The 27,740-nt window shown below is 36.1% G+C and overlaps 1 protein-coding gene across 1 annotated transcript in view; it reads left to right on the forward strand.

The window, feature by feature from the left end:
* The window catches only part of MGAM2 (maltase-glucoamylase 2 (putative)), a 104,471-nt gene extending 76,988 nt beyond the window's left edge, over window positions 1–27,483 (forward strand). The window contains exons 43-53 of the mRNA XM_021712652.1: window positions 4,165–4,221; window positions 4,614–4,738; window positions 5,613–5,701; window positions 18,866–18,915; window positions 22,461–22,634; window positions 23,935–24,100; window positions 24,182–24,499; window positions 24,602–24,799; window positions 24,905–26,074; window positions 26,372–26,476; window positions 27,179–27,483. Coding sequence (XP_021568327.1) covers window positions 4,165–4,221; window positions 4,614–4,738; window positions 5,613–5,701; window positions 18,866–18,915; window positions 22,461–22,634; window positions 23,935–24,100; window positions 24,182–24,499; window positions 24,602–24,799; window positions 24,905–26,074; window positions 26,372–26,476; window positions 27,179–27,483 — 2,757 coding nt within the window. The remainder of the gene's footprint in view (window positions 1–4,164; window positions 4,222–4,613; window positions 4,739–5,612; window positions 5,702–18,865; window positions 18,916–22,460; window positions 22,635–23,934; window positions 24,101–24,181; window positions 24,500–24,601; window positions 24,800–24,904; window positions 26,075–26,371; window positions 26,477–27,178) is intronic.
* Window positions 27,484–27,740: the final 257 nt, after the last annotated feature.

Below are 27,740 nucleotides of genomic sequence, written 5' to 3' on the forward strand. Positions count from 1 at the left end.
GTGACAATCTTTTGTATTTCTTCAGGGTCAGTTGTGACTTCATCTTTTGTGTTTCTGATTGTGTTTATTTGGACTTTTTCTCTCTTTTTCTGGGTCAGTCTAGCTAGGGGACCATCGATCTTGTTTATCCTTTCAAAGAACCAGCTTTTTGTTTCATTGATTTTTTGTATTATCTTTTTGTCTTCTATGTCCCAGATTTGGGCTTTTATTTTCATGATCTGGATTCTTCTGCTGAAGTTAGGATTTTGGTGGTATTGCTTTTCCAGCATCCTTAGGTGACTTGTTAATTTGTTCATTTTTGATCCTTTCATTTTCTTCATGTGCGTTTGTAGAGATATGAGTTCCCCTCTTACTACAGCTTTCAAGGTGTCCCAGACATTTTGGTAAGATGTTTCTTCATTTTCATTTGTTTCCAGGTATCTTTTGATCTCTGTTTTGATTTCATCATTGACCCAGGAGTTGTTTAGCGTCATGCTATTTATTGTCCCTGTCTTTGTGAGTTTTGGGGGAACCTTGTTAGTGCTAATGTTTATTTTTATTCCACTGTGTCTGAGAAAGTGCATGGTAAAATTTCAGTCCTTTTAAATTTGCTTATACTTGATTTATGGCCAAGTATGTGGTCGATCTTAGAGTACATTCTGTGTGGTGATGAGTAGAATGTATATTCTGTGGTCTTTGGATGGAGTGTTCTGTAGGTATCAATTAAGTCCATTTGGTCAACAGTTAGATTGAGGTTTCAGATCTCGTTGCTGATTTTTTGTCCTGATGATCTGTCTAGGGTTGTGAGTGGGGTATTGAAGTCCCCTGCTATGATGTTGTTAGAGTTGATATCTTTTTTTAGTTTACCTAGAAGCTGCTTTATGAAAGTTGGCACTCCTATGTTGGGTACGTATATGTTTAGGATGGATATGTCTTGTGGATGGATTGAACCTTTTATCATTATGTAGTGGCCTTCTGTATCTTTTTAAATTTTTGATAGCTTAAAGAGTATTTTGTCTGAGATTAAGATTGCGACTCCTCCTTTCTTTTGTGTTCCGTTCGCCTGAAAATTTGTTTCCTATCCTCGTACTTTGAGTCTGTGAGTGTCCTTTCTAGTGAGGTGAGTCTCTTGAAGGCAATAAATTTTTGTCTGGTGATATTTTATCCATTTTTGCATTCTATGTCTTTTCAGTGGTGCATTTAGTTCATTCACATTCAGGCTACTTACTGAAATGTGAGAGTTGGTCCCTATCATAAGGTTCTTATAGAGTTGTTGTTGTTGTTTCTCTTTGTTTGTTATCTATCTTTTGGTTTTGGAGTTGGTTCATGTGTGTTTTTAGTCTTTTCCCTGTACTCTTGTCAAGAAGGTTGTTGTTCTTTTTTCCTTTTCTTCTGTGTTCAATACTTTCTTAAGTGTTTCTTGTAGAGGTGGTCTGGTGGCAGCGTAGGTTCTTAGGGATTGGATATCTGAGAAAGATTTCAGTTCTCCCTCACTGATGAAGCTTAGCTTGGCTGGGTAGGTTATTCTTGGTTGAAATTGTTTGTCTTTTAGAACTCTGAAGGTAGGGCTCCAGGCTCTCCTGGCCTGCAGGTTTTCTGTAGATAAATCTGCTGCTACTCAAATTGGTCTTCCCTGGTAGGTAGTCTGACCTTTTTCTCTTGCTGCCTTTAGGATTTTTTCTTTTATACCTACTTTGTTTAGGTGAATTATTATGTGTCTGGGAGTTGGTCTCCTCATTTGTTTTCTTGCAGGGGTTCTCTGAATCTCTTGTGTTTGAATTTTGCATCACTAATGAGATAAGGGAAGTTTTCTTGAATGATTTCATGAAATGTTTGTTCCAGTGTGACCTCTTTTTCTCTCTCTGCCTCAGGAAGGCCAATTAATCTTAGGTTTTTTTCTCTTGAAGTAATCATTCATCTCTTGAAGATTTTGTTCTGTCTTTTTAAGTTTCTTTTCTATATATTTGACAGTTTGGGTTAGTTCTTTGCTTTGGTCTTCAAGGTCGGAGATTCTTTCTTCTGCTTGGCTAATTTTGCTTTTCATGCTTATCAGTTTGTTATTTATTTCCATCACAGTATTCTTTACTGTTATTTCTGTCATCAACTCCTTCCTATTTTCCTCTTGTCTCTCCTCAATTTTTTTATTCTCTCTATTAATGTCTTGATGTCTGTGTTTGCTGCATGTGACCAGTCATTCTGGGGGCTCTTCATTGTTTGTGTTCTGAAGTCTGTTTTCTCAGTGTCTGACCTCCCAGGGGTCTGTGTGAGACCTATATTCTTCTTTTGGTTTTTCTTCATTTGTACAGATTTTTCCTCCCTAGTTTTTCCTTTCCTCCACTTCCCCATCTTCTTTAATTCTATTATTCAGGGGTGGAGGGGTTGCTTTTACTTCTGTTTGTTCAATCTCCTAATCTTATTTATGTATATCTTCTTACTTTGTACAATTCTGGAGTTAGACTGTAGGTTGGAGGTGATCGTTTTTGCAGTTTTGAGATTTACTTAAGGGGGAGCTGAGATTCAAAATCTATCTGCAGATCCTGGTATCTATTGACAAGTGTATGGATAATCTGAAACCCACTTCCCACTGTCTTGGATTCTGTCCATGCAGTGGGATTGTAGGTTTACTCCCTGAAAGCAAAATGAGGTTAACAAAGGGAAGAGAATGGAGCAGGCAGTTGGGGGAAGAGTAGGGTAGAGAGAGAGAGAGGAGTAAGGGGGAAAACAGATGAGTGTACCAACAAATGGAGAAAGACACAAAAACTGAAACAGATAAAAACACTAAACCACGGCTACAAACTAACCAACTCCTATATGAAAAAATTAAAACATGCAATGATGCTAACGTACAAGCTAACCAACCACCTTATTGGTGTGCTATTCCTCCATACAAAGATGGGGTTTACAGAAAGAGAGAGAGAAAAAAAAGGAATAGAATCAAGTCAGTAAACTAATAGAACCAATCAAGCACACTCTGAGACTTTTCGTTTGTCCAATGTCCTTTCAACTCTGATTTCTAGCTGTCTTTGCAAGCTGGTAAATTTGTTCACAGTTAGGGTCAGTTGCCCCTGACCTGCTGTGAAAGGCAGTTCAGATCTGGGCTCCCTGCCCAGTTTACCACTCAGATCTGGCCTGTGTCCATTTATCAAGCTTCTGTTTTTTCCCATTTCAGTGTTGTTACCTTGAATCGCCAGCAGGGGGTGCTATCTCACCACTCCATATGATCTTTATCTTCAGCTGTTTGCCCCAGACAAGAGGAAGTTGGCAATGGGGGCCACGATGGCAGCAGCCGCCTCATGGTACACGGGAGGAGCTCCATGAGCGTGGCTCTGGGCAAGAGGCAGGGCATGACAGTGGCAGTGGAAGCAGCAGTGATCTCAGTAGATCTTGCTTGCAGGCACTTCACGGTCTGAAGTTGTGGGTCACTTCAGGCATGGGTGGTGCAATGGTGGTGGCAGTTGTGGCAGCAGCAGCAGCGGCAGCGGTGGCCTCTGCAGCTGCAGTGGCCACCCAGACTGCCGTGATATTTAAGCGGTGGTGATGGCTGAGCTCTGTGTGAAGAGCAGGCTGCTGACGATGGGAACTGCAGCCCCCGGGAGAGAGCTAGAGTCTTTATGTGTTCTCTTTCACAGAGGGTCTCACAGACCAAGCTGCCCCATTGCCATCTTGCTGGAGGACTCCTAAAAATTCACATTTTTAACAACTGATTTTTATCTGTGCTTGAGCAAAAAAATTTCAGGATCTTTCTTCATAAAATCTCTTAAATTTTTGAAATAGCGAATAAAATTCCCATTTTTATCTTAATTTTTCATAAAGTGGTTTTTTTTTTTTTTGAGTTGGAGTCTTACTCTGTCACCAGACTGGAGTGCAGTGGCTGCTCCTGGCTACCGCAGCCTCGACCCTCTGGGCTCCGGCAATCCTTCCGCCTCTGCCTTCCAGTAGCCAGAACTACAGGCACGTGCTACCATGTCTGGCTAATTTTTTGATTTATTGTAGAGATGAGGTCTCTCCAAGTTGCCCAGGTGGGTCTTGATCCGCGGGCTCAGGCAATCCATTCACCTCGGCCTCCCAAAGCGCAGGATTACAGGCTGAGTCACCGAGCCTGGCTTCATAAAGTGTTTAAACAATTAAAATTAAATTATTTCCTTATTGAAATATTCATAATGACATGTGAATGTTACGTTTCAGAACACTTTTGAGATCGAAGCTTATTTTCCCAGAGCCCGTTGGTACAACTACAACACGGTAAGAACTAACATTTGTGAAGAACCAGATTATCTCATGCAAGCTAGAGAAGTGCACAGAGCTTTCTCCAGATTTTCAGCCACATATTTTCTAAGGCAATTATTTCCCTCTTTTTTTTTAACCTTGGCAAGGTTTTGTTTAAGTGAACATATGCACAAAAGCAAAGATTAAAAACTGAGCACCCATATCACATTGAAGCTTGTCTCTCCACCTCTCCAAAAAGACTAGATTATTTGAGTCTTGAGCAATTGAAAGATTAGACTTTCTCTTCAGGTTTGCAATGTTTTGCTGACTTTCCAACATGCTTTCTTGAAAAGGAAGGATTTGTAATAACACAGTCTCATTTAATATATTTCTCTCTCCTTATTCTTTGTCTATATTTTTCCTTCTAGGAATCTGGCAAAAATTCCACAGGTGAGTGGAAACGCTTGGAGGCTCCCCTTGACCACATCAACCTTCATGTAAGAGGAGGCTACATCTTGCCTTGGCAAGAGCCTGCAATGAACACTCACTTCAGGTAAGGACAAGAAGCTATAGTTAGTAACCTTGCTATGCCATAATGAGGCGGCCATACAGGTGGATGTCCCAACTTTACCAGGGCTACGCTAGTAAATAATTAAAACTGCAGACAGATTTTACTGCTATGATCAATCCAAGGAGAGATTTCACACACACACACACACACACACACACACACACACGCATACATATGTAAATTTTGTGTGTGTATGCACGTATATATAATCTTTGCTTAGCACATGCTATGCCAAGAGAGGCACTTAAAAACAACAAAAATAGTTCAATAGTTAACTTTCAGTCTTGTGTTGTGAGGCATGGTTTCATATGAAAGAGGGCTTTGAGTGAGTCTTGTATAATGAATAGGATTCTACTGTATTAAGAAGGAGAAAGAGATTCCAGTAGGAAAAATGAATTGGGTCTGGGGAATAGTAAACCATCCGGTTTAACTGGAGAATAGATAAGGGAGGATAAAATAAATAAAATTAGAGCAGGTTGAAATCAGATCATGGAAAGTTGTGAATGCCAAGCTAAGTACTTTGGATTTTATTCTGTAGCAATCAGAAAGCTACTGAGGAATTTTTTTTTTTGAAAGGTGGATTCTTCCTAAATAATTTATATTTTATCATATTACTTGTAATATATATACATGTAAAGTTTGTATATTTGATTCTTAAAAGTTGAAATTAAATCAAATGTTTTATTTCATTTTAAGTGTTTTTTCATTATTGTCTTATTCTTTTACCTATTTTTAGAACTTAATATGCATATTTAATAAATTATTTTTATTTCTGGATAAGTAATATCTTCAGCAGAAGCTATTCTTCATTCTTACAACCTACAATCTAAAGAAAAATAATTCATTTTTTCGGTAGTCGACAAAACTTTATGGGGTTGACTGTTGCTTTGGATGACAACGGAGAAGCTGAAGGTCAGATGTTCTGGGATGATGGACAAAGCATCAGTGAGTACAAACTTTCCAGGGTTCCTGTACATCATTCAGAAAAAAAAAATCCTATAGAGAATCATAACATACTATAGAAAATCATCAATTTACTCAAGAGTCTGAAAAGAATCCCACGCCTTTGGGAAGCTGAGGTGAGTGGATTGCCTGAGCCCGCGGGTTCGAGACCTGCCTGGGCAACTTGGTGAGACCTCATCTCTACAATAAATAAAAAAAATCAACCAGGCGTGGTAGCACACGCCTGTAATTCCGGCTACTCGGAAGGCTGAGGTGAAAGGATCGCTGGAACCCAGCAGGTTGAGGCTGCAGTGACCGGGAACGGCCACTGCACTCCAATCTGGGCAACAGAGTGAGACTCCAACTCAAAAAAAAAAAAAAAAAAAGAGTCTGAAAATCTAGTCTTTTCTTTGTATCTCCAGAAAAAAGTGAGAGGTGTGGAGAAGCTTATCATATAATTAGCAGAAACTGAAAATCTATCTCTGCTTCTGCTACATTAATAAGGCAATGGCGTTTGGAGAACTTTGCAACTTTTGCTTGCTCATATATAACATAATTATGGTAGACCAGGTATGGTCCCCAACTTTGTATATTCTGGAGCCTCATGTTATGGATTCAGCCAAGGTTGATCTATTTGTGTATGACTGTCACACTCTGATATTTTTTTTAAATGTGGGTACAAATATCAGACTGATAGTTAATTTATTCCCAACAGGACACAAACATGACTCTGCATACCAGCCATCCTTTTCCTCATAAATAGTCCTACTCAGGAGATAAAGTAGAGGTTAAAAAAATTTTGGTGGCTCATAAGTTGGAAATTAAGTATTGTTAAGAAGATACTTATATCAAAAAAATATTTCTTTGTATGCTTTATTTTTCCAAAGTAGAACATATTAGTTCTTCCTTAGAAAAGTGGGATTTGTCACTTATAATCAGAATACCCTCCTCTGCAGGCATTTCTAAAGAAATACTCACACACTTTTACCAACTGACTCTCACTTTTCAATACTTATTACCTTGGACCAGAGCATTCTAATCTTGCAACATGCCACATTTTATGAAATTTAGCTTATTTTTCACTACTAATGCTTCTGAAGATTTTTCCTTTTTTAGTTTTCTTTATTATAAAAATAACATATTCTTATTAAAGGATAAAATATTCTTTATTAAACATTTTAAAATAGAAAGTTATAAAATATTTTTATTATAATTACTTTGTCTTTTATACTAAGAAAATGATTGATTTTTTTACATAACTAAAACATATTGCATATTTAATTTGTAAATTCTATTTATTTTCACTTAACATAATGACACAAACATGTGTGAATATTATTATATACTCCTTATAAGCACCATTATGATCATCATATTCTGTTGAAAGGATTATACCATATCTTCTCTCTATAATTACTCTTTATACAGGATGTTTTCAGTCTTCATTGTTATAAATAACATCCTTGAATATTAACCTTTGCTTCCATTTCAGATTATTTCTGTAGGATAGATTTTTAGAAGTAAAATAACTGTCTTTTAATCAAAAGAGTTATAACTTATGTAAATAAAACGTATCCATTTAAAAAATACAGTTTGACAAGTGTACACAGTTGTATAGCCACTCCCACTATCAAGACATAGAATATTTTTATAGCTCCTAAAATTTCCCTTATATAGTCAGCCTTTGAAATTTAGCGAACTGTAGACCAAAAATGTTGTTAAGAATATGATGATTGTGTCTGTTCTGAAATGTATGGACTTTTTTTCTTGTCATTATTCCCTAAACAATATGATATAAAAAGAATTTACCTAGTACCTACATTGTATTAGGTATTATAAGTAATTTAGAGATTATTTCAAGTATACTGGAGAACGTATATAGGTTATATGCAAGTACTATGCCATTTTATATAAGGGACTTGGACATCATGGAATTTCATATCTGCATGAGACCCAGAATCAATTTGTTGTAGAAACCAAGGGACAACTATACTTCTTTCTAATCAACTTCTCCCCACTCCCAATGTCTACCTCTGGGCCCTTGGCAACCACTGTTCTACTTTCTTTTTTTTTTTTTTTCATTAATCAGTATTTTTTATTATGGTTTTGTGGGGTACAGTTAAGGGTTAGGTGTACAATGACGTTTCATTCAGGCACCCTGTAGATAAGAAGTGTTTTCCCATCCCCCGACAGATATTTGCTACTGTTAATCCCATCCCACTCCCCCTCATAGTTTCCCAGTACCATCAGTCATTTTCTCATAGTATTGCATTGGATGTTCAAGGTCCATTATATGAGTGAGAACATGTGATATTCGGATTTTTGTTTTTGTGAGAGGTCACTCAGTATTATAGACTCTAGTTCCATCCAGGTTGCAGCGAAATTCATGATTTTGTTCTTTTTTATGGCTGCGTAGTATTCCATCGTGTATATGTACCACATTTTTTAATCCAGTCCTCTTTTGATGGGCAGCATGGTTGTTTCCAGGTTCTTGCTATTGTGAACAATGCTGCGATAAACATAAGTGTGCAGGTATCTTTTTTATAGAGTGATTTGTGTTCTTCAGGGTATATTCCCAGTAGGGGGATTGCAGGGTCATATGGAAGGTCAATTTTTAGAGCTTTAAGGAATCGCCACACTGCTTTCCACAGAGGTTGCACTAGTTTACACTCCCACCAACAGTGTAGAAGTGTTCCCTTTTCACCACACCCTCTCCAGCAGCTGTTATTTTTTGAGTTGTTGATAATTGCCATTCTGACTGGAGTTAGGTGGTATCTCAGTGTGGTTTTGATTTGCATCTCCCTGATGATTAGTGAGGTTGAGCATTTCTTCATGTGTTTGTTGGCTGCTCGAATGTCTTCTTTTGTGAAGTGTCTGTTCATGTTGTTCTACTTTCTATCGCTGTGGATTAGATTTGTCTTTTCTAGGTTCTATAGAGTTAGAGTCATATTGTATGCACTCTTTTTCTGTTTTTAGCATCTTTCACTTAGTAAAATGCTTTTAAAATTCAGTCACATTGTTCTATGTAAAAGAAGTTAATTACTTTTTATTCCTGATTAATATTCTATGATGCAGATATACCACAATTTATTTGCCTATGTACTTACTGTTGAATATTTCAGTTGTTTCTTTACCACTATGAATAAATTTGCCATGAGTATCTGAATGTAAGTCATTTTATGATCGTATACTCTCATCTCTCTTGGGTAAAACCTGGGAGTGAAACTGTTGGGCCAGGATATAGGGTGTGTTTGACTTTTGAAAAAGTTGCCAAATTATTTTCTGAAGTGGCGTGCTATTTTTCCATTACTAAAAGCAATAATTGAGAGTTTCAATTTTTTATATCATCAGCAACACTTGAAATGTTTAAGTTTGTAACCATTCTGGTAGACACATAGTGCATTGCATTATAGATTTGATTTGCATTTTCTTGATGTTGTACATCTTATTATGTGTTTACTGGCCATTTATTTGTATGTTTCTTTACATTAGGTATTGGTTCAAGTTCTTTGAGGTTTTTTTTTTTGCATTGCCTTCTTTATTATTGAGCTGTAGGAGTTATGTGTTCCAGTCTTTTATCAGGTATATAATTTGTGTCTCCATGTCTGTGGTTTGCCTTTTCAGTTCCCTTATGGTGTCTTGCAAAAAGCAAAGCTTATTTTTTTTTCAATCTCGCTTTTTGTAATTTACTTATTTTAAATGAAAATAAAATTGTATATACTTATGGTATACAACATAATATTTGGATATATGCGTACTGGGTAAGTCAAGCTAATTAACGTGCATTACCTCTCATACTTTTTTTTTTGTGGTGAGAACACTCAAAATTTATTCTCCAAGCTATTTTCAAGCATACAATACATTATTATTGAGTATAAACACCATACTGTACAATGGACTGAACTCATTTTTAAAAATTTTTCAAAGTAAAAGCAGAACAATTGTTTTTCGATTTTTATTGAAGGCTTTATTTTGAATTTTTTTTTTTTTTTGAGGTGGAGTCTCACTCTGTCGCCCAGACTGGAGTGTAGTGGCCGCTCCCGGCCACTGCAGCTTCGACCTGCTGGGCTCCGGTGATCCTTCCACCTCAGCCTTCCAAGTAGCCAGAATTACAGGCATGCGCTACCATGCCCGGCTGATTTTTTGATTTATTGTAGAGAAGAGGTCTCGCTGCCCAGGCGGGTCTTGAACCCGCGGGCTCAGGCAATCCACTCACCTCAGCCTCCCAAAGGCGCGAGATTACAGGCTGAGCCACCGAGCCCGGCTTGTATATCTTCTTTTGAGAGATGTCTGTTCATGCCATTTGCCCCCTTTTTGATGGGGTTATTTGGTTTTTTCTTGCTGATTTGTTTGAGTCCATTGTGGATTCTGGATATTAGTCCTTTGTCAGATGTACAGTTTGTGAATATCTTTTCCCATTCTGTAGGATGTATATTTACTCTGTTGATTATTTGTTTTTGCTGTGCAGAAGCTTTTTAGCTTAATTAAGTTCCACTTATTTATTTTTATTTTTGTTACATTTGCTTTTGGGGCCTTAGACATAATTTTTTTTTGTCTCAGCCAATGTCCAGAAAGTTTTTCCTATGTTTTCATCTAGGACTTTCTGGTGTCAGGTCTGACATCTAAATCTTAAATCCACCTTGAGCAAATTTTTGTATATGATGAGAGATGGGGATTGAATTTCTTTTTTCTGCACGTAGGTATCTAATGTTCCCATTTGTTAAATAGGGTGTCGTTTTCCCAGTGTATACTTTTGTCTGCTTTGTTGAAGATTAGTTGGTTATAGGTATTTGGATTTATTTCTGGATTCTCTATTCTATTCCATTGGTCCATGTATCTGCTCTTGTACCAGCACCATGCTGGGTTTTTTTTTTTTTGCGGGGGGAGGGGATTGTTTTTCTTTTGAGTTGGAGTCTCACTCTGCTGCCTGACTAGAGTGCAGTGACATGCTCAGGGCCACCGCAGCCTCAACCTGCTGGGCTCAGGGCATCATTTCACCTCAGCCTTCCTAGTAGCCGGAACTACAGGCACAAGCCACTACACCCGGCTGATTTTTTGATTTATTGTAGAGACAAAGTCTCGCCATGTTGCCCTGACTGGTCTCGAACCTGTGGGCTCTGGCAGTCGTCTTGCCTTGGCCTGTCAAAGTGTGGGATTACAAGCGGGAGCCACAGTGCCCGGCCTCATTCTGTTTTGGTTATTAGAGCCTTGTAGTATAATTTGAAGTCAGTCAAAATCTCATTATTACTGGTTTTTTCAGGATTTCTATTTTTTCCTGATTCAAGGTTAAGGGGCTGTATGGGTTTCCAAGAATGTATTCACTTCCTGTAGATTGTCTAGTTTGTTTGCACAGGGGTACTCATAATAATCTCAGATGATCCTTTTTATTGCCATGGCATTAATTGTAATGTCTCCATTTTCATTTCTGATTGAGCTAACCTGAATCTTCTCTCTTTGGTTGTTAATTAATCTAGTTAGTGGTCTATCAATTTTGTATATCTTTTCAAAGAATCAACTTTTTGTTTCACTGATTCTGTGTACTCTTCTTTTTTTAAAATTCTTTTTGGTTTCAATTTTGTTTAGTTCTACTTTGATTTTTGTTATTTCTTTTCTTCTTTTAGGTTTGGGTTTGGTTTGTTCATATTTTTCTAGCTCCTTGATATGTGGCATTAGGTTGTTAATATGTGATCGTTCATTCTTTTAAATGTAGGCCTAAGTGCCATAAATTTTCCTCAGAGCACAGTTTTAGCTGTGTCCCAGATAATTTGATAACTTATGTCATTGCTGTTTTTCATTTCAAGTGTTTTTAAAATTTCCATCTTGACTTCATTGTTGATGCACAGATTACTGAGGAGCAGCTTGTTTAATTTCCATGCATTTGTTTAGTTTTCAGAGTTCTTTTTGAAGCAAATTTTTAGTTTATTTCCCCAAGTCTAAGAATGTGCTTGATATAATTTTTATTTTTTAAAATGTGTTAACACTTGAGTTGGGGCCTATCGTGTTGTCTATCTAGGAGAATTTTCCAGGTGCTGATGAGAAAAAAAAAGTATATTCTGTAATTTTAGGTAGAATGTTCTGTAGATGTCTGTTAGTCTCGTTTGCTCTAAGGTCCAGTTTAACTCCAGTGTTTCTTTGTTGACTTTCTGCTTTGAGGATCTGTCTATTGCTGTCAGTGGAGTATTAAAGTCTCCCACTATTATTATATTGCTATGTTTCTCTTTTCTTTGGTCTAGTAAAATTTGTTTTATAAACTTTGGAGCTCTGGTGTTAGCTGCATACATGTTTAAAATTGTTATATATTCTTGTTTGATTGATCCCACTAGTATTATATAACATTTTTTGTCTTTTTTCACTATTTTTAATTTAAAGTTTGTTTCATCTGGTATGAGAATGACACTCCTTGTTTTTGGTTTCCATTTGTGTGAATTTTTCTTTCTCCACCTCCCTACCTTGAGTCTATAGGAGTCTTTGTGTATTAAGTAGGTATCTTAAAGGCAGCAAATATTTGGAATGGACTTTTAAAAAAATTCTGTCAATCTGTATCTTTTAAGTGAGGCATTTGAGACCATTTATATTCAGGGTTAATAATGGCATGTAAGGTACTGTTCCATTCATTGTGTTGGTGGTTGCCTGGTTGCTTTTTTTTTTTCTATTGTGTTTGTGTTCCATAAGCCAGTGTTTTTCTACTAGTGTATTTTGACCTCTTGTTTTAAAATTTAGAAGTCCTTTGAGTATTTCTTGTTGAACTGGTCTCATGGCGACAGGTTGCCTCAATGTTTGCTTTTCTGAAAAAGATTTTGTCTTTTATTTATGAAATTAGTTTTGCAGGAGACAAAATCCTTGGCTAACCATTATTTTATTTGAAGATAGGCTCCTGATACCTTCTGGTTTGTAGGGTTTCTACTGAGAAATCTACTGTTAATCTGACAGGTTTGCCTTTGTAATATATTTGATGCTTTTGACTCATGGCTCTTAGCATTCTTTCCTTCCCATTAACATCGCATAACCTGATGACTGCATGCCTTGGGGATGACCTTTTTGCAATGAATCTTCCAAAAGTTCTTTGGAATTCTTGTATCTAAATGTCTAAATATCTGACAAGGCCAAACCTGTTGATTTCTGTTTTTCTTCAGGAATAAATATTATTCTTAAGTTTGGACACTTTTCATAATCCCATATTTCTTGGGGACTTTGCTCCATTCTCTTTTGAATCACAAACTTTTACATTTTATTGCTTTCTGACTGGGTTAATTTGAAAGCCTTGTCTTCAAGTCCTGAGATCTTTTCTTCTACTTGTTCTAGTCTACTGTAAAAACTTTCCACTGAATTTTTTACTACCCTAAATGAGCTTTCATTGCCAGAAGTTCAGGGTGTGTTTTTTGTTGTTTGTTTTTTTAATGTGTCTATCTCTTTGAATAATTTTTTCAGGCTTTTGAATTCTATCTCCGGAAATTTAAATATGTCATTTTGGTGAGAGTCCATTGCTGTGTGGTCTTTTAGAGGGTGTTGAAAGATTCTGTGTTTTCATATTGCTAGTATTATTTTTCTGGTTCCTTCTCATTTGTCTAGACTATTTCCTATTTGAAATCGATGAGGGGCTGACATAGAAAATGTAGAGTTCTCTTAGTGATAGATAGCCTTGGTGTGGTGAGTTTCTCAGTTGCCAGTTGTGGTGGTGCTGTGCTGAGTTCCTGCACAGGCTCAAGGTAACATGTTTGACTGGGGTGGTTTACATGGGATCAGTTCCTCCCCAAATTGAAGTATTATATTAAGTGTAATGGACTGTGCCAGTTGACCTCTGGCCATCAGGGGATGCTTGTGGGAGAGAGCCAGCTGCAATGGTGGCTGTGGACTTTCTGCTTGGTCTGTGTTGCTCCAAGAATGTACACTGCACATATAGGCAAGAATGTACACTGCACATATAGGGTGGGGCTGTGAGGACTACCTAAGTTTTCTCTATATTTTGAGCCTTCAAGAGAGTGTGAGGGGAAAATAACTCAAGCCCCCCACCTGAGTGCATGATTGGTTACCCTAATTAGGTATGGAAAGGAGTCCCAGCTGGCTGCTGGGGTAATACTGCTATGTTGTACAGAGGAAACAAAAAAAAGTTTACATGGGAAGTGAAAGGTTTCTAGGGTAATGAGTCTCACCCAAGTCTTTTGCCTTAGCCTCAGGCAGTCTGCATTCAGAATGTAAAATTGCGGTTGGCCCCAGGTTTTTTCATGGGGACCCACCACAACCAGGTACTATCTGCTGCAGCAGAATTTGCCTTCAGGGCAGATCAGAGTCAAGTCTCCCCAATCTCTTCCAGCCCAACTAGATATTAACCATCAAGAATTGAGTTCTGGTAAATGGCAGTGGGAGCAATTCAAGGCTTTTTTTTTTTCCTGCACCACTTCATGTGGGTTTTAACAGATCTTAGCTGTGAGTAAGGCAGTTTCCCATGAAGAACTGGAGTCCTGTGCAGCTCAGGGCACCTTCAAAGTCCATGCCAAGAGCACTCCTGAATTCCCCTCATTCACCTCCTCTGTTGTGTTCAGAGGCTGCTTGTGGTTTGTGCAGTAATTCAAGCAAGTTTACGAAGTTCCAACCCAGGCTGACTGATTTTTCTCTTCTTTGTACTCTGGATTTTGTCTCTTCTCTAGTGAGTCATGAGTTGTGCTGCTGGCCTAATTCTTCTCCGAGTATTGAGCCCCTCTTTCTATTTTGGTTCACTCCATGGGAGAAACTCACTCTAGCTGCGTCTCATCTGCCATCTTAATCCTCATCCTCCAAAGCTTAATTTTGACAAAGAATCAATTTATTTATGTTTTTATTTTATGAAGTGTGCTTTTTGTGCCTTGGCTTACCCTAAAGTTACAAAAGTACTACCCTATGTTTTAAAATATAAGAACTGTATGTAGTAAATATGCTAGAATGTTCTCATCTCTTGGGAAGTACATATTTTTTCTGAAATTAAGACTGTGAAAGATGAAATGTTTATCAAAGAAATAATAGGAGTGCCATTGATGAGATATTCAACTCTATGTCACCTCAGTGATGTTCTTGCCAAAAGGACTGCAAATTATTTTGAAATGTATGACCAGACTAAGTATTCAGTCAGGTAACTGGGTAGGAAGTAATATCATTATCATGGTATGATACATGGGGGATGAAGATGGATGGAGAATGATAAGAGATAATGAGACTAGTTTTGTACACTTCAAATGTGAAATACCTGTGGGATCTCCTGATTGTGATGGCCAATATAGAATTTAGAAATACAGGTGTGATGACTGAAAGGCTTATGAGGAATTAAATGGTACTATCAACCTTGGAGTATCATGGCAAATAGAAATTATATACCAAATTTAAAAATTATTCATTTAGAAACATGTTTATTAAAAATATATTTTTATTTCTAAAAAATGCCTCTTTTGTTCAGTTCCAGGTCCTAATTCAAATTCTTTTTTGTAATAACTTTATTGAGATATAATTCATACACTATGCAAGTCACCCATTTAAAGTGTACAATTTAATGGTTTTGGCATATTCACAAAGTTGTGCAACTATCACCACAATCAATTTTAGAAAAATGTCTTTACCCTCAAAGTGAACCCTGTGTCTGTTAGTACCACCCCACGACACTCCATTGTCCCCAGAACTAGGCAACTAAACCCTAAGCATTCACCAATCTGCTTTCTGTCACTATACACTTATGTATATTGAGCACTTATAAAAACTGAATTATCCAATATATGGAATTTTATTTCTGGCTTTTTTCGCTTAGCTAATATTTTCAAAATTCATCCATGCTGTACTATTTGTCACTTACTTAATTCCTTTTTTATAGCTGAATTGTATCCCATTGTTTTGATATACTGCATTTTGTTTATCCAATCATTAGTTAACATACATTTAGGTTGTTTTCACTACTTGACTATTATAAATAATACATTTATGAAAATCTGAGTACAAGTTCTTAAATAGACAAATTTTTTCAAGAACTGTTTTTCAAGAACTAGGAGCAAAATTTAGGGGTTATATGGTAACTCTATGTTTAACTTTTTAAGGAACTGTCAGACTGTTTTCCATAGAGGCTGCACAATTTTATGTTTTAATCAGCAGTGTATGACGGTTCTGATTTATCAATATCTGGTATTATCTATCTTCTTTATTATAGTCATTAAAGTGGGTAAAAAGTTGTAGTTTATTCTGGTTTTAATTGATTTATATTTCCCTGACTACTGTTGCTGTTGAACATCTTTCATGTATTTTTTTGTCCATTTGTCCATTTTCTTTGGAGCAATGATCATTCATATTCCTTGCCCATTTTAAAATTAGAGTGTCAAATTATTGAATTGCAAGTATTCTTTATATATTTTAATACAAGTCCCTTATCAGGTATATTATTTTAAAATATTTTTCCCATTCAACAGGTTGTACTTTAACTTTATTGTGTTTTTGAATCACAAACTTTTACATTTTAGGGATGAAGCTCAATTTATCTATTTTTTCTCTTTGTTACATGTGCTTTTTGTGTTATATATAACAATTGCCAAATCCAAAGTCACAAAAATTTTCTGCTATGTTTTCTTCTAAGATTTTCATAATTATTCTCTCACATGTGTGACTTTTTCCCTTTTGAGTTAATTTTTGTATAAGGTGTGAGGTAGGGGCATAATTTTATTATTTTGTATGTGGATTTCAGTTATCCTAGCACCATTTATGAAAAGACTACTGTTTCCTCATTGAATGTTTTTGGAATCTTTGTCAAAAATCAATAGACCATAAATGCGAGGGTTTATCTTATAATTTTCACACCCATTCCATTGATCTGTATATCTATTTTAGTGACACAGTAGATTTGCAGCAGTTTTTGAAATCAGGAAGTGTGAGTTCTTTGACTTTCTGGGTTTTTTTGGGTTTTTTTTAAGGCCCTTATTTAAAAGTCAGTTTTCTCAGCTTCAGCAGTATTGACATTTTGGGCTAAACAATTATTTGGTGGTGGCCGCTAAGCTGATTATTATAGGATGTTTAGCAGCACCCTCACCCTCTCTGGGTTGATATCAAAACCACACATTCTTTAACTGAGACAACCACACGTGTCTCTACATATTGTAAAATGTCTCAGAGAGCCAAAATCACTGCTGATTGAGAATCAATGTTTTAAGGGGATCTAGAGAGGTTTGTATTTAATATGGGATGAGCTAATTAGGACTAGGCAAGTGATGTCATAGTGGGTTAACGACATCACAATAAATATGTAAAATCAACCCCCTATAAGCAATGTGTTTCAAAAATTTAAAGGAATAAAGGCATTTCCTACAAAAGTTTAACTTTCTATAACGATATACTTCAGTCTCAAGGTTAAAACTCAATAGCCCCTGAAACTTTCAAACTTTTGCATTTTACAGAGAAGCGCTTTACCCTTTTTAATTAATTAATTAATTAATTAATTAATTGAGTTGGAGTCTCACTCTGTCGCCCAGACTGGAGTGCAGTGGCCGCTCCTGGCCACTACAGCCTCGACCTGCTGGATTCTGGCGATCCTTCCGCCTCAGCCTTCCAAGTAGGCGGAGTTACAGGCATGCGCTACGACGCCTGGCTGATTTTTTGATTTATTATAGAGATGAGGTCTCCTTGCCCAGGCGGGTCTCGAACCCGCGGGCTCAGGCAATCCACTCACCTCACCCTCCCAAAGGCGCAGGATTACAGGCTGAGCCACCGAGCCCGGCTTACCCTTTTTTATAAAACAGATTTAGAAATTCAAACTTAAACTACTGCGATACCATGTAAACATAAATTTAATTTAAATTTTCTGTAGCAGACTTGGAATATTTATTAAACTTTTTTTACTTACATAGGGCAATGAAATGGATAGGTCAAAGATGATCTTAAATAACCATGTTAACAGAGTACCATTCTTTAAAAATTCTTTATTACCTGATAAAAGAGGCTGTAGTGTTTGCTTAGCTTACATTATCTAACCAAGACTAACTTTTAGAAGATAGGTTTTATAATTGTTTTCCACAAGAGTGGAGGTAATTTAGAAAACTTAGAAGAGGGTTAGTTGGTTCGGGGAAAGAATATTTTAGAATATTGGCAAGTGACAGAATGTGGAGAAGGGCCAAGAACAGAATGTGAAGTGAAACTGACTTTTAAGAATAGGATAACTTATAGAAGCCACATGAGGAGAATATGAAAGTAGATATAAACTAAGGAGTGTTTCAAGGAGGAGATATGTAAAGTGGTCTAAAAATTCTGAACTACATGAAGAGATATTTAGACTTAATATACTATGTCACTGGTGACTTTGAAAGAATCAGACTTGGTTTAAAAAAAAAAGAAATACAGAAGTGGGAATTTAGGATTGAATTATGAGTTGAGTCATAGACAAAATAAATGCTATCTTTTTGAGACATATGGCAATACAAAGAATATGTAATGATAGATGGACCTAGAAAGAATTAAGTAAAAGATTCAGAGTACTCTGGAGCATTTTTGTAACCTGGAGGAGCAGAGAGGTATAGGAAGGAATCAATATAAGAAATTCTACAGAGGCAGAATGGGTGTAGGGAGAAAAGAATGATGAAGATGAAGATGATTATGACTTTAATGATAGTGAACAGCAAATTTTGTGCACTTATTCGCATAAGCAGAATGTTATATACCTTATTGCTATTAAATAGGTACCATTATCTTCATTCTACAGCTGATAAAATGTTAACTTTTCTGAGGTTGCACAACTACTAAGTACAAGAACCAAGATTTGACCCCATGTCTACCTGACTTGGGAGCCTGAATTCCTAACCACTTTCCTCTGCTTTGAGCCTTTATCATTATAGCCACGTGAACTGTTATGGCTATGTGCCTGCTATATTAGCATGGAAAAACCAACCAGTAACCTCTGCACTTCACCTGTGGAACCTATGTTTAATTCAACCCAGATTCCCTTGCATTTATAACCTTCCAACCTCTAGCTCAAAATACCCCTTTCCACTTGGATATTCCCACACGAACATGGTGAAATATTCCCTCGATTACTACTTTAGTGCTCCTCAGAAAGGTGATAATCATTAGTAATTATGACCCCATTGAGATATATTTTCACTGTACACAGGATTACAATTGACACAGAAAGTAGTTTTTTATTCTTTTATTTTCCTTTTTTTAAATTACCTGCAGATACCTATGAAAATGGAAACTATTTCTTGGCAACCTTTACAGTAACTCAGGTAAGGCTATTTTACTCAATTTTATATTTTCTTTCTTAGCTACAGATTAAACATTATCAGTTAACTGTATACATATAATATGCCACATCTTATTAGGATGTCCTTCTTTTGCTTTTATAATGCAAGTATATTGGCATTAAAATAAGGAATAAACAGTCCTTATTTTAGCTATTTTTCAGTATACTATCACTTTAAGAAGAAACTTGAAATTTGTGTAATATGGGGAAAAGAGGGTTCATATTTTTTGAAGTTGAGAAATATTCTGGCTGATAAAATTTTGAAGGATAAATACCACATAATCTTTCTGTTACACAGTAATGCTGCATAAAAGATGATCTCAAAATCTCAGTGGCATGTAACAGTAAGCACTTATTTAACTCATGAGCTTTCAGGGTTCAGATGACCTGGGCCTGGACTTGGCTGATCTTGGCTGGCTCACATACATTTGTAGTGAGCCTTGGATTTGTTGAACTGCTTGAGGAATCTTAACTGTGCTTATGTATTTGGGGGAGCCAGTTGATTTTGACATGATCTAAGATGGCCTTGTAGGAAGGTCTGGGCATTGCCTTTTCATGATTATGAATGAGTAAAAATATAAGTGGAAGTGCCTGAGTGCTCTTTAAAAACTCCTTTTGTGTCAAGTCAACTAATTTTCCTTTAGCAAAGCAAAGTCACATGGCCAAACCCAGAGACAGAAGGGGGGACAGAATGCTTCTCCAGAGTGAGGAGGCAATTCAAAAATGCTTGGAAAAGGATTTGGATAGGAATAGATGGGGATGAATAACTAGAGACGATAATGCAATCAACTTTGCATATTAAATGATCCCATGGATAATCTATATAATTTTAATTAGAGTTTGAAGAGGATTATTCTATGTCAAACCTGGATTTTCTTCCTCTATAATTTTAATTATTGACTTTAAGGAATAGTATAGCACAAATCTATTGTCTCTTTTCTACAATAGTACTTTAAATGTTCGGAGAGGTCTAAAAAATTTCCTTTTTTTTTTAGAATTATACAGCACCAGGCTAACTTGACATTTTCTTTGTTTTGTGCTTACACTGGTTTCCAGATCTGATTATTATATTTGGACTCAAATTAACCCAGATTTCTCTTAAAATAGGACATCCAGGATTGAAAGCATACTTTAGAGCTATAGTATGTAATATGACAGCCACTAGCCACATGTAGCTATTGTGCACTCTAAATATGACTAGCATAATTTGAAATATTCTAATATAAAAAAGTTGTAAACTATCTCATAAATATTTTATACCGAGTACATACACTGGACATTTTTATATTGAATGCGCATTGAAATAATATTTTGGATCTATTGGGTTACATAAAATGTTTTGAAGTTAATTTCTTGTTTTTTTTAATTTTAAAAAATGTGACTATTTGTAATTTAAAATCACATATATGATTTGTATTTTATTTCTAAAAGACTGCATGGACTTCCATATTGCCTACCATTTCTTTTTAGCTAGACTGTATAAGTTTTTTTTTTTTTTTTTACTGTTATCACATTTTGTTTTTTTTAGACTCTTGTACCAGATGTTTGGCACATACATGGTTAACTAAGAACTTCAAATTATTTTTATAGATATGATTATTAGGTCATGCTGTCTTCATCCTGCATTTACCTTTTGGAAACTAAATGTAAGACTTTGTATACTAATTCAATGTGCATATTCTCTGATCTTAAATTGAGAATAGTTGAATTGGAGCCTTTACATATGTTTTCCTCTCAAAATATTATTTTAACAAAGCCATTGATCTCGAAGACTTGAATATTGGTTTTATTTCTACTACTAACCAGTTATTCAGTGTAGGAAAGATACCTTATTTAATCTTTTTTTAAAGTATAAAGCATTAGATTTCCCTCGAATAACTTCCAATTCTAAAATTTCATTTTTCTGTTATTCCAAAGTAATAATAAATGAATTCTCTTTTCTGTGATGGTTGATGGATGGATTTTTTTCCCCTAAGGATAAGTGATCTGAAATAAAAGAAAGCTCCCAATTTTCCCTGGGGATAACTACTACTAATGGTGTCCTGGCTGGTGAGCCAGCTTGTGAGGGTGGGAAATGATCTGTAGCATCTGCTGTTTTCTGCAGTGAAATATTTCCACCATCTTAGTCAATTTCAAGCTATCAACTGGCTGACAAAGTACCAGGGAATCTAAAAACCAGCTCTCCCAAATCAATAAGAACTAGCTTTAGTACACACATTTACTTTGTAATATCTCTCCTTTAAAAATTCACTTAATTCTGACTGCCCAATCAATCACAAAAGTCTTATTCATTCTTCAAAAATGATAATTGAACATGTTCCTATGGCTGCCATCAGAACTGAGAAATTTGTCGCTTCACTCTATTGCAGTTATCTCTGATTTATTGAATAGAGGTATCATAATTCTATCTTACATACTTACCAGCCGCAGTTCTCCTTTACTGAACACCTACTGCTGTGGCCCTTGCACTCCCTCAGTGAGTGCACTTTTGTTCAATGTGTCCCTGTCCCTCCATACCCTTTCCTATTCATATCACCATGACATAAATCCTATTCATCTTCCCAGGTCTGCTGAAGTTACATGCTTTTCCTAAGTCTTCTCTTGACTACCCTGTTCCCATCATCTTTTTTCCTTTCTCTTCACACCCATAACAAATACCCACTATGATTTTCATTTGAGCCTTAATCATGTACCACCTCATGACTTATCTCATATTATTTTAACCCTTGTGTTGCTAGTTAAACAGTCATGATTTAAGCAAGTTCTGTATTTCTCGCAAACTGTCCTTAGTCTAGAGACTGTTTGCCAAACTTCTTTATTTGCCTGTATTAACTTGTACAGTACTGTGCATATAGGCACCTTGTGATTCCAACCCTATTCATTTTATGTGGTCTCTAGCTACTCACTTTATCTCTTAGAGCCTCAATTTCCTCTTTTTTAAGACAGCCTTTTTTTCAAAATTATCATAAGAATACTAATAATTAGGCAAAATAAGTTTCATAATGCTTATATATGAAATGTTTATTTCATAACCTTATTTTTGGCATCATCAAGTGATTGTAGCAGATAGTAAGTATGCTTCATAAAGTGTTTGGAAAGTAGGATGACAGTTACCAGAGGCTTGACAAGGGACCTGTATAGAGATTGGTTAATGGAAAGGAACAGACAGATAGCAGGAGTAAGTTCTGGTGTTTGATCGCACAATAGGGTGACTATAGTTAACAATAATTTATTGTATATTTCAAAATAGCTAGAAAAGATTTGACATGTTTCCAACACAAAGCAATGATAAACAGTTGAGACTATGGTTATCCTAAATACCCTGATGTGATCATTACACATTGTATGCATGCATCAAAATACCACCTGTATCATATAAGTATGTAGTTATTATATAGCAATAAAAAATTAAAAAATAAAATAGCAAACCAATAAAATAAAAGTCATTTGAGTTTCTTTTTCAACATTTTTATGTGGAGCATAGTCTACTATGTATTATGTATTTTTTGTCTTTATAAATTCTTTTAGAATGTCTTGCAAATCCAGACCATACACAATGAGTATTTGAGTAACTCAAATCCACTGAAAGTTGGATATATTAAAATCTGGGGTATGATCTCTACTTATGTGACACAAGTCAATGTCACCTATAACAACCAGCAGTTTATAGAGACAAATTTCAAGAGTGATCCTTATAATCAGGTATGTTTGAAATAAATATTATATCATAACTTACTTTTATTGTTCTGCAAAGTTATTACCAATATTTTGATAGCAAAATATTATTGTTATATTTGCATATATTAGAAAGGTGATAAATATATGTAACAGATACGTTCCTGAAAAGATGTGAGTATTGAATCATGTTGTGAAATGCACATTAGTGGGCCTCTGTCAATATAGTTCAGGGGTCAGTTTCACTCCATGTGATTACAGGAAACTGTGCTATGTTTTAAGAGATTGGTCTCCGAGGCTAGCATAACAAAACATTTATTTCTGCCACAGAGGTTAAAGCAAAGTTAAGAGTGATTCCCTAAATTTATTGAAGGTTTACACCCTTATTCATGAAGTTATTTACATCCTAGTCAAATTTATGGTTGTTACAGATTGATGAAAATTAACAGTACACTGTGGTAATCTTCAAATTGATATATCCTACCTGTCGTGTAGGGTCAGAGGTTAACAAAACAGGTTAACATAAATAGCAGACCCTACTAGAGACTGCCAGAACCCACTAAACCAGCGTTTTGAAAGATGAAGTACCAATAGAGTTACCAAGGGCAACTCCAAAGATGAAGTATCCCACTTTAGAACAGGAGATGAATCTTAAATATAGATCCAGTAACCCACAGAAGATGGTTTAGAAAGATGAAAATGAATACCCATAGTTTCTGTTTTCTGTAAGATGAAAAGGGTGCTCTGATGTTATCTGAACTTTGGAAAATGGCCCCTCTGAGCACCCAAATACATCTAGGCTCTTCTAGGTATTTACTTTAAAACATTTTCCCTGAACTATTGAGTTTAAAACCACTCTTTTCAAATAATTGCTTTTAGTTAAGAATGAAGCAGAAAATCCTTCAGTACCTTCTTTTTGTAAATCTGTATTGCATATCAGATGCCTATTATGTGCTAGGCACTGCAGTAGGTGAAAGGGATGATAAAAACATGAAACCACCTGCTGTCAAGAAGGCTAAAACCCAATTCAAAGAGATTTTTGAAAAATGTTGGAATTAATCACAGTTGTAAATATTTGTGAACAATTGGCTCTGACTAAATTAAGCAGATAGAAAGATAATCCCATCATAGGAATTATGAACACAGATTATCTCTTCATATTTATCTAGTTGGAATCAATGTGACCTAAAGGGAATGTTTATGTCTAATTACTCTCTTGCAAAATAACGAATGCATCATTTTTTGTTACATTGAAATTTATTATGTGACTTATACATTATGTTTAAGAAGTTCTAAAATGCACACTTTATCTCTTCTTTTCTGGCAGACACTAACTATTCAATTGATTGACAAGATTATCAGCCTGCAAAATTTAAGTGAGATTACTTGGATTCATGGTGATCCCATAGTTCCTACTCCAACCTTGACAAGTGCCTTCCCAATGAGTTCATATCCTTCTCCAACTACTACTAAGGCTACTAATTCGGAGACTAGTGCAAGTGCTGATGCTAGTATCAGAACTACTAATCCTAGTGCAAGTACTCCTTCTCCAACAAGTATTAATGATGTTACAGTTAGTACTACTGTTCCTCATACAACTAGACCCTCCCCTACAAGTACTGCTACTATCCCTAGCACAACTATTCCTTCCCCAAGTAGTGTTGATGTTACAATTAGTCCTACTGTTCCTGATACAACTACACCTTCCCCTACAAGTACTACTACTGCTACCCCTAGTGCTACTATTCCTAGCACAACCACTCCTTCCCCAACAAGTACTATAAATGTTGTGACTAGTACTACTGTTCCAAATACAACTATACCTTCCCCTACAAGTACTACTACTGCTAGTACTACTGCTACTATTCCTAGCACAACTACTGTTTTTCCAAGTACTAATGATTTTACAACTACTACTACTATTTCTGATAAAACTACTACATCCTCTACAAGTATTATCACTGCTAACACTACTGCTATTATTCCTAGCACAGCCATTCCTCCAATAAGTACTACTGATTTTACAACTCTTATTACTCTTTCTGATACAGCTACTCCTTCTCCTACAAGTACCACTACTGCTAACACTAGTGCTACTCGTCCTATCATGAACACTCTTTCCCCAACAAGTACTACTGATTTTACAACTCTTACTACTCTTTCTGATAGAACTACTCCTTTCCCTATAAGTACTGGTGCTACTGTTCCCAGCACAGCCACACTTTTCCCAGCAAGTACCACTGATGTTACCATTAGTGCTACTCTTCCCCATACAACTACTCCATCCTCTATAATTTCCACTACTGCTAGTATTAGTGCTACTCTTCCTATCATAAACACCCCTTCCACAACAAGTGCTATTGATTTTACAGTTAGTACTGCTGTTCCTGGTACAACTACTCCATTTCCTATGAGTACAACTACTGCTAGCACCAGTGCTACTGTTCCCAATATAACCACACTTTTCCCATCAAGTACTTCTGATGCTATAATTCGTACTTCTGTTCCTGATAGAACTATGCTTTCTTCTACAAGTCTTACTACTACTAGTACTACTGCTACTATTCTTATTTCAAGTACTTTTCTGACCAGTACTACTGATACTAGTATTAGTACCATGACACCTTCTCTAACAAGTACTACTCATGATAGTGCTAATACTACTATTTTTAATATAACTACTCATTTTCCAGCAAATACTACTAATGCCAACACTAGTACTAATGTTTCTATTGCGACCACTCCCTTTTATACAAGTACTGATGATACTACTACTATACCTATACCTAATACTGTTGCAATTACAACTGTTTCTTCTTTTACAAATACTGGTGGTGATACTACTAGCAATAATTTTTCTATTGTAGCTACTTCTTTCTCAGAAATTACTAATACTATGAATACTACTTTAGTTATGGTAAATACTCCTACAAGTACAAATGTTGCTGGCACTACTAATGATGCTTCTATTACAAATTCTCTTTCACCTACAATGTCTGATGATGATAGCACCAGTAATAGTATCTCTATTATGAGTACTCCTTCTCCTACAGATAATAGTCTTCCTGGTGTGACTAATTCTTTTTTTACAAGTATGGGTGATGCTAGTACTGGTAATATTATTCCTATTGTGACAACAACTTCTGCAAATACTGATGCTATTAGTACAAGTAGTACTATTCCTGCCATGACCACTTATTACCAAACTCTTTCTACGACCCCTACCCCTACTCTTACTGCTATCCCTAACTCTACTACTCCTATTTTGAGTATGTTTCCAACAAACAGTACATTCACTACTGGTATAATTACTAATTATACTACCCCTACTAATATAAACACCACTAATTCCAACAATCTCGATACAAAAAGTACCATGATAATAGATGCTACAGTTATAACTAGCACCAAAGATAATACCATAAGTCCAAGTACAACAGTTAATTCAACAGACACATTTACTGCACATTCCAAACCTCTTATAACAGATTTTATGAATACTGTCTCACCAGAAAGGACAACTGTGACCTCTCTTACCACTATTAATACCACAGTGTTAACTTCTGCTAATCCAAGCCATGAAGCCTCTTCCATCATAACAAATTCAACAAATACCCTTACTACAGACAGCACAACTACTAGTATGTTTAGCTCCACAGATACTCCCTTTGCTATAGCAACTGCTACAGACACATTACTGTCTACTACACAAAACTTTATTTCCTTTCCCTCTACTACTACAGATGTCAAAACTGCCATTACACACAACACACAGTTCACCACTCTTTATTCTGCTGCTACTACTACAATACCAGCCTTAAATAGGACAACATTAATTCCTACAAGTTTTCCTAATCCAGACACTACTGACACTACTACTGCAAGCACCACAGCCACAAATATGAATTCAGTTAGCACAAACAGTGTTCATATTACTACAGCAGGAAACACAATTATAGCCACAGGAGTCACCACAGTTACTGTGATTACAAATGCTACTTCTATGGACACTACCACTCAAGTCGTTTCATCTCCACCTCTTATAGGCACCCCTGGTGCCACAGCCACAGAAAATGTATCTCCAACTCCACTTACCAAAAACATTACCACTACTTATCCTGCAGATGCTCTTACTCATGCTTTAAGTAGCACCTCCACAGGCACTAGAGATACCAGTGGACCAACTATCATCAATGCACATATGACCAGTATAATGCCAAGTGCTACAGATACTATAGGTATTCCCACTAAGGACAGTTCAACTATTGTTGATGTTAGCTCTATACCCGTTCTTACTGTGAATACTTTTTCTACTACTCCAGATACCATAATTGCTAGTACTCAAGACTTTACTACTTCCTCACAAACAAATGCTGCAGATATTACATATACTACTAAAGTTACTGGGAATGCCATTACAGCATATACTACCACTATAGCTGCATCTATTTTCAACACAGAAACTACAAATTCATTGACTACTTCTGTTACAATCCTTACAAACACTTACATTCCAAGTACCACAGCTGTTCCCACCACCAATACTATAAAAAGTACAGGACATGAAGTAAATATTACTGATGTGGATACTTCTAGCAGTGTTATAGGTAATACTACTCACATTTCTATTCCAAATGTCACAGTAGTCTCAGACACAATAACAACTGCTGGCCTAGATGCAGAAACTCACCATATAGTAACAACAAATTCTATGACTAGTTATTTTCCTATTTCTGCAACCAGTGCTACTACAGATATTACAAATATTACTGCAGATGCTTTAAATACTACCGCTTCTGATAGAACAACAATAGATATAGATGCTACTGCATCTACCAATATTGCAAATGCCATAAATGCTACTCTAGTTCCATGATTACTACTCAAAGCAGGATAATTACCTCAAATAACTCTTTGAGACAAACATTGTGGATATAGAAAATCAGTTAATAGATTCTCTTATGCTACCCAAGTTTTCACAAGTATTAGCGCTCTAGTCATAACAGATAGAGCTAATTCAAGCACTGTAGCCATTGAAGATATGTTTAAGGATGTATCCACTACAAACTTTATAACCAAGGAAGCTGTGAATACTTATCCTGCAGCCAGAATGTGTACTGCTGTTCTTTTACA

The sequence above is a fragment of the Carlito syrichta genome, unplaced genomic scaffold (genome assembly GCF_000164805.1).
Source record: "Carlito syrichta isolate Samal-C Ts95f unplaced genomic scaffold, Tarsius_syrichta-2.0.1 Scaffold303563, whole genome shotgun sequence".
Taxonomy (NCBI): domain Eukaryota; kingdom Metazoa; phylum Chordata; class Mammalia; order Primates; family Tarsiidae; genus Carlito; species Carlito syrichta.